At 38.6% G+C, this 8,484-nt stretch overlaps 1 protein-coding gene across 1 annotated transcript in view; it reads right to left on the bottom strand.

The window, feature by feature from the left end:
* Window positions 1-3,862: 3,862 nt before the first annotated feature.
* Window positions 3,863-8,484, bottom strand: part of LOC138361708 (trichohyalin-like) — a gene marked incomplete at its 5' end in the record, with an annotated part of 29,974 nt that continues 25,352 nt past the window's right edge. Inside the window, 2 exons of the mRNA XM_069320896.1 lie at window positions 3,863-4,709; window positions 5,255-5,440. Of these exons, the coding sequence (XP_069176997.1) occupies window positions 3,863-4,709; window positions 5,255-5,440 (1,033 nt within the window). The remainder of the gene's footprint in view (window positions 4,710-5,254; window positions 5,441-8,484) is intronic.

Below are 8,484 nucleotides of genomic sequence, written 5' to 3'. Positions count from 1 at the left end.
TAATATTATAATAGAAGTTATATATAGGCCACCAAATTTAGACAGAATGGAAGCAGAGCATCTATGGGATGAAATATCTAGAGCATCTAGATATAACAGTACTTATGTCATGGGTGACTTTAATTTTAGTGAAATAAACTGGGTGAGCAAAACAGGGAATAGTGAAGCAGAAGATGTTCTAGAATTAATTGACGATTGCTTTCTTACGGAACACATTAAGGAACCAACGCGGGAAAATAATATTTTAGATTTAGTGTTAACTAACAGGGAAGCACAAATTAATGACATCGAAATAGGGAGTGAGCTAGGGAACAGTGATCACAAAGTAATCAGATTTAGCATAGAATGGAATAGACCTGTAGGAGAAAATTCTGTTAAAGTGCCAGATTTTCGAAAAGCTGATTTTAATAGCCTAAGAAATTTTTTGGGTCAAATAGACTGGAAAGTCTTGGGTATGGGGTGTGGGCCGGTCTTAGAGCGAGACATGAACCCAGCGATAGGTGACGTAAAAGGGGATTTCGATGTGGATTTAATATATAACTTATTTAAGAATATTCTAAACAAAGCACAGGAACGTAGTATACCATACAAATTGAATAGATGGAATACAAATGACCCAAAGTGGATAACAAATAATTTAAAGAACCTTATAGGTAAAAAGAGAGCTTGGTACAAAAGGATTAAGAATGGGGAAGTCAGTTTAGAACAGGAATTCATACAACTGGTTAGAAATGTTAAAAAAGAGATTAGGAAAGCAAAAAGAAACTATGAAGTTCGCATAGCAGAGCAAGCAAAGTCAAATCCTAAAGGGTTTTTTCAGTTATATCGAACTAAGACTAGGGAAAGGATAGGTCCATTAAAATCTGAGACAGGTCAAATAACGGATAATGACAAGGAGATGAGTAGTATTTTTACCAAATATTTTATATCTGTATTTACTAAAGAAGAACTTAACAATATGCCTTCAGCGGAACAAGTCTATGTGGGTGGGGATGAGGAAAGGTTGACTAGTTTAGCAGTTACCAGGGAGGATGTAATTAAACAATTAGAAAAACTAACACCAAACAAATCCCCAGGGCCGGATGAAGTGTTTGCCAGGGTGCTTAAAGAATGCAAAGAGGGGCTTTCCGAGCCACTGTCTACCATATTTAATAAATCAATAGAGACAGGCAGAGTGCCAGAGTCATGGAAGGTAGCTAATGTGGTACCAATTTTTAAGAAAGGAGATAGATCACTTGCGTTAAATTATCGGCCAATTAGCCTAACGTCTATTGAGGGAAAGTTACTTGAATCAATAATTGCAAATACAATTCGTCTCCATCTTGAAAAACATAAATTAATAAATGAGCCGCAACATGGTTTTACAAATGGCCGTCCATGTTTAACAAATTTGCTAACTTTTTATTCCAGCATAGTTGAGGCAGTTGATAGTGGTTAGAATTGTGATGTTGTTAATCTTGACTTTAGCAAAGCTTTTGATACAGTGCCACATGAAAGACTAATTAAAAAAATAGAAGCTCATGGTATTGGGGGTGCTATATTAAGTTGGATTAGGGCATGGCTATTCCAAAGGAAACAGAGAGTTAGTATAAATGGGGTTAAGTCAGAGTGGGATAATGTTGTTAGTGGAGTACCTCAGGGCTCTGTCCTGGGACCTCTATTGTTTATAATATATATAAATGATTTAGATTCACGTTTGAGTAGCAACATTTGCAAATTTGCCGATGATACGAAAATCGGTAGGGAAATTATTTCGGAGGAGGACTCATTATCACTTCAAGTTGATCTAGATAGGGTTTTGAAATGGTCAAAGGATTGGCAAATGCAGTTTAACGCTGATAAATGTAAAGTTCTGAGGCTAGGTAATGATGATAGAGTTACAAGATACGAGCTAGATGGTGTTGTTATTGCGAAGTCGGATTGCGAAAGGGATCTGGGAGTTACGATTAGTAGGAATTTAAAACAAAAGGATCAATGCATGAATGTTCGTAATAAGGCGAATAGGACACTGGGATTTATTAATCGAAGCGTTAGTATCAAGACACCTGGTGTGGTTCTTAAGCTATATCTTGCTCTGGTTAGGCCCCATTTAGATTATGCAGTTCAGTTTTGGTCGCCGTATTATAGAATGGATATAAATTCACTTGAACGTGTCCAACATAGGATGACTAAGTTAGTTCCCCAAATTAGAAATCTTTCATATGAAGAAAGATTAACAAAGCTTAAGTTGCATTGACTGAGAAGGCGAAGAGTTAGGGGTGACATGATAGAGGTTTACAAGTGGATATAATAACACAAGGGGATATTATAGGGTAAAATATCAACACAAGACAGAACACGAAACAATGGGTATAAATTGGATAAGTTTAGATTTAATAAAGACTTGGGTAAATACTGGTTCAGTAATAGGGTTGTTGATTTGTGGAACCAACTGCCACGTAACGCGGTGGAGGTGGGGTCCCTCGATTGTTTCAAGCACGGGTTGGACAAGTATATGAGTGGGATTGGGTGGTTATAGATAGGAGCTGCCTCGTATGTTTTTTATGTTTTTCAAGATGAAGACGAATGGTATTTGCGATTATCGATTTAATAATGATAAGAGTTACAGGGTACAAGCTAGATGGTGTTGAGATTACGAAATCGAATTGTGAAAGGGATCTGTGAGTTATGATTAGTAAGAATTTAAAACCAAAGGATCAATGCAAGAATGTTCGTAATAATGCAAATAGAACACTGGGATTTATTTATCGACGAGTTGTGATTCACTTGAACGTATCCAGCGAAGGATGGCAAAGTTCATTCCACAAATTAGAAATCTTTCATATGGAGAGAGATTAACATAGCTTAACGTTCATTCACTGGAAACGCGAAGAGTTAGGGGTGACATGATAGAGGTTTACAAGTGGATGAATGGACATAACAAAGGGGATATTAATAGAGTATTAAAAGTATCAACAAAGGACAGAATACGAAACAATGGGTATATACTGAATAAGTTTAGATTTCGGAAAGACCTGGGTAAATACTGGTTCGGTAATAAGATTGTTGATTTGTGGAACCATTTGCCACATGCGTGGTGGAGGGGGAGTCCCTTGATTTTTTTAAGCGTGGGTTGGACATGTATATAAGTGGTATTGGGTGGTTATAAATAGAAGCTGCCTAGTATGGGCCAATAGGCCTTCTTAAGTTACCTTTATTCATATGTTGTTATGCTTGACCAATGTCATGGATAGAAAATATACCTTTAATACTTATATTCGAAAACATCGATGTTGCACCCGACAACGCTTAAGTAGCCTTTATGATATTACAAAATATATATGTATAATTTTTAGGCTTATCTTAACGCGTCTCAAAAAATCAAAGCACTTCCCGAATAACAGTTTAGAGGTGTGGTGTTACAAACTGCACCAACTATCAAGAGGAAGAAGAATTAGTAGTGAGGTGCTGTTATGGTTTATTTATGCCCAGCCACCTCTTGGATGGCCATACCTTCAATCATCACTGTTGAGCCACTTCCTTAGAGACATTCCTAGACTAAACATCTTCATCTTATTAGCTACACCGGACTGTCTTATTGGTTAACGCATCCACTCGCACTGCTATTGGATGAAGAAAAACTGTTCATTAATTCGAATAACAAAGGTTTCAGCGGCGTGCCGTGTGTACTGCGGGAACTGTATGAAGGAGCCATACAGTACGTAAATTAAGAAGAAATCCCCTACAACTGCACGTATAATTGTAGATAATATTGCAAACATGGGCCGTTACTCGATAGATTCAAGCAGTGAGGGACCAGCAAAAGGAAACGGAGAAATAGGTCTCGGAGTAGCAGCAGTACTAGTTCCAGAAGTCGTCATCGTCACCATAAAAAGTCACGGACACACAGAAGACGTTCCTCTAGTCGGTCATTAAGCCGTTCGCCCAGCCCTCTGTCAGACAGGCGTTCTCGTTGTCCATCGCTCAGCCCTCTGTCAGACAGGCGTTCTCGTTGTCCATCGCCCAGCCCTCTGTCAGACAGGCGTTCTCGTTGTCCATCGCCCAGCCCTCTGTCAAACAGGCGTTCTCGTTGTCCATCGCCCAGCCCTCTGTCAGACAGGTGTTCTCGTTGTCCATCGCCCAGCCCTCTGTCAGACAGGTGTTCTCGTTGTCCATCGCAGCCCTCTGTCAGGCGGGCGTTCTCGTTGTCCATCTCCCAGTCCCTGCCACGCAGGCGTTTTCGTTGTCTATCGCCCAGTCCTCTGCCATGCAGGCGTTCTCGTTGTCTATCGCCCAGTCCTCTGCCATGCAGGCGTTCTTGCTGTTCATCACCCAGTCCTCTGTCACGCAGCCGTTCTCGCTGTCCATCACCCAGTCCTCTGGCATGCAGGCGTTCTCGCTGTTCATCAGCCAGTCCTCTGTCAAGCAGGCGTTCTCGTTGTCCATCGCCCAGTCCTCTGCCATGCAGGCGTTCTTGCTGTTCATCACCTAGTCCTCTGTCACGCAGCCGTTCTCGCTGTCCATCACCCAGTCCTCTGGCACGCAGGCGTTCTCGCTGTTCATCACCCAGTCCTCTGTCAAGCAGGCGTTCTCGTTGTCCATCGCCCAGTCCTCTGCCATGCAGGCGTTCTTGCTGTTCATCACCTAGTCCTCTGTCACGCAGCCGTTCTCGCTGTCCATCACCCAGTCCTCTGGCACGCAGGCGTTCTCGCTGTTCATCACCCAGTCCTCTGTCAAGCAGGTGTTCTCGTTGTCCATCGCCCACTCGGAGGTCCCACTCATCAAGTCGAGATCGAGAGCGCCACAGGCGTCATCGCAGTCCTACTTATTCCCGCTCAAGATCTAGGGACAGATTTAGCCGGAAGCATCAGAGATCCAAGCACAGAGAGCGCAGTTCCAGCTCTGATTCAGATCATAGTGAAAAGTACTCAAAATCATGGTCAGCGAGACGCAGCAGTAGAGCATAAAGGATCAAATAGACAAAGAAAGGAATAAGGAAAAAGAAAAAGTTCTCAGAAAGTCGTCTACAAAGAGACAAGAAATGCCAGTCTCTGAGCATAGAGAGTAGGAGCATATTCACGAGCTGTAGAAGAAATTGGAGATGATGATTTGGTTCAGCAAGCCTTAAAATCCAGCCGTAGTGGGAAAGCTCCCAAGAAACAAGCTGATAGTAAAGATGGAGATGAATCCAACTTTGGGACACTGCTAAGTTGGCTGCAAAGGAATTGCTAGGAAATTTATGCCTTCTAGTGAGGATAGTCTTTCAAGTCCTCACCTGTATCCTCGAGGAAGAGTATCTATGCAGGATTTTCTCACTTCGCCAAAAAGCTTTGGTTGGAGAACCAACATAAATTGACATGGGAGGATGAAGTCTTGTTCTTCAGAGTGCACATATAATTTGTAAAACATTAAGTACTTGTGGAATGCAGTGCAGTTTTCTTGTGTTAAAATGCGACTTGTCCTGTAAATATGAGTTTTACATAGCAAAGAATTTTGTAGGAATGTAGAATGTTTTTTCATTCTACATTCATTTAGAATGTTTTTTCATTCTACATTCATTTAGAATGTTTTATAAAACTATGTTTAGTCTATAAATCAGGGATTTAATAAATCAAAGATGTGTTATATTGAAAATGTTCCTTATTGACATGTTCTCATTGCTGTGAAATAAAGGTTAGTAAAATATATCAGTTTGTTTTTAATCCTAAGTATTGATGAGTATATAAGAACATGAATCCATGGGAAAGTTATTGATTTTGTGTCCAACCCCCCCCCCCGCCCTTAGTCAATGTGGCCTGGTAGTTATAAGATGATTACGAATACAAAGGCTATTAATGATCTATGACAATTGACATGTACATTTCCTCCTAAAATTATTAAACCTTATTCTACAATACATTACACACAGCAATCACAATTGCGTGATGCATCAAATGAACAAATCCACAAGGTCGATGATTCGAACCTGCGTCCGGGAGCATCCCAGACGCTGCCTCAATCGACTGAAGTACGACATGGTCAAGAGTTGAAACCGAAGTTCTACTGAACTTACTGGATCCTGCAGCTACTCCTCTACATACTGTACTGGATGTATAATCTTTTGGCAACATAAAGCACAGTATTTCTTTTATGCATAAACTGTTTACAAAAAAAATGGTTTATGAGCAACATGGAGATCGGCAATTTGACAACTGTCAGTTTGAAGTATTTTAGCACTAAAGTGAAAAATAGTATTCGTGGCTTTAATGAAAATATTGTATCTTTGCTGTTCAGAGCAGCAATTTCAGTCTAAAAATCTTTTAAGGAATAGAAATGAAAGTTTAATGTTACCCCCACACAATACAGTATTGTATAAAACAAAATATATAAGCAAACAGTAAATTCGCAATAATCATTAAAAAAGTCTGCATTTTTTGTTTAAAGAATTCATTTTTATAAAATACTCTACTAGAACTGTCATGAATAGGTTGGTACATGCCTAATAATAAAAATCTTTGGCACATATATGCCTATTCCTCTGTAGCTTAGACCCATGACAAAAAATGTTTAGACCTTTGATTCTTGCCACTCTAAATTAGAATTCTTTTCCAATTGATTACCTTTAATTACATATGAGTCAACAGTTTGAAAAGTAAATATCTCACCGATTTATTTCACTCAAATTGAGCGAAACGACTCGTGTTCCAGGTGACAATATTGGAGACGGCAATTTACAACATTAAGCATGCTTCCAGTTTTACCTTTACTCGTAATGAGCATAAATATTTCTCATACTTCAGATTCAAAATCTTGTTTGAAATGCTTCATACGAAGCAGTCAATTTATACAGCTCTTTGGAAACAAGAGCTATCTAAAAAACTATCTAAAAGGTTTATTCCAAATGATTTCAATTCAGAGCAAAATGTTCTCTACCATACAGCCTTTTAGATTAAATAATAAAAAAATATATAGAAACTCATAAACGCAGTACATCTCCGATGTTACTTGCAAGTGCTTTATTCACCTTCAACATCATAATGACAGTTGAGAGCCATGACCAAAAAGCCGAAGCTCAACCCCCGACAAGTACAACTCTGGGAGCGCACACTGAGAAGAGATCTGGTGATGCAACACTTGAATAACTGGGACATAATAGTCGACTTCCACGGTCTTCAGGATACGAATCGACTTTGCGAGATGTAGGATTTTACTGGAAGGGAAAAAATATCAAACTTTCCATTCCGTAACCTTGTAGCTTAACGAAGATTAACTGTTTTTCCAATTTGGTCCCAAGTGTTTAAAAGCATTTTATACACAACTAATACACAAGAGGCTAAGTTCATTTTAGTTATGTCTTCACAACAAAAATAATTAAGCCTATGCTAGGCTACAAAAAATTAGTTTACAAATTCGTGATAAATGAAACTTTAAATTCAAAAAAATCATAATTTTAAAATGAAAATAGGTGCAGAACTAAGAACTCGGCTCAAAATCATGCTCAGTCAAATTTCCGACATTTAAGATATTAATGAAAACTGCAGGGGGGGGGGGGTAGGTCATGATATGACCCATTGCTGTTTTCAGTAATTGGCATATTTTCGGTAAAAAAAGTGTAAGTTTGAAAGTAAAAACAGGTGCAGAGAGATAGAATTCGGCTCCAAAATCCCGCTTACGAGTCAAATTTCCGACGTTTTAGATATTTTGAAAACTGCAGGGGGGTTTGGGAAAAAATATGACCCATCACCGTTTTCAGTAATTGGAATATTTTCGGTATAAAAAGTCATAATTTGAAAATGTAAATCAGTGTAGAATTCAGTGTAAATCAGTGTAAATCAGAGTCAGAATTCGGCTGAAAAATTACCCTTTAAATTCAAATTTCTGACATTTCACATAATTTGAAAAGTGCAAGGGGGTTTGGGCATAATATGACCCATCGCAGTTTTCAGAAATTTGCATATTTTCAGTATAAAACTTCGTAATTTGAAAATGAAATATGTGCAGAGAGTCAGAATTCGGCTCAAAAATCACGATTAGGAGTCAAATTTTTGACATTTCAGATATTTTGAATACTGCAGGAGGGTTTGGGCAGAATATGACCCATCGGTGTTTTCAGTAATTGACATATTTTCGGTATAAAAAGTAGTAATTTGAAACTGTAATTTGAGGCAGAGTCAGAATTCGGTTCAAGAATCACGCTCAGGATTCCAATTTCCGACATTTCACATATTTTGAAAACTGCAGGGTAGTTTGTGCAAAATATGACCCATCGTTGTTTTCAGTAATTTGCATATTTTCGGTATTAAAAGTCGAAATTTGAAAATTAAAATAGGTGCAGAGGGTCAAAATTCGCCTCAAAAATCACGATTAGGAGTCAAATTTCTGATATTTCAGATATTTTGAAATTTGTTGGGCGGTTTTGGCAAAATATGACCCATCGCCGTTTTTAGTAATTGGCATATTTTCGGTATAAAAATTCATAATTTGAAAATGAAAATAGGTGCAGATCAGAATTCAGCTCAAAAATCA

This window comes from Procambarus clarkii, unplaced genomic scaffold (genome assembly GCF_040958095.1).
Source record: "Procambarus clarkii isolate CNS0578487 unplaced genomic scaffold, FALCON_Pclarkii_2.0 HiC_scaffold_644, whole genome shotgun sequence".
Lineage (NCBI taxonomy): Eukaryota > Metazoa > Arthropoda > Malacostraca > Decapoda > Cambaridae > Procambarus > Procambarus clarkii.
Note: the sequence above shows the minus strand (reverse complement) of the source record. Positions and strands in the feature narration are given on the sequence as shown.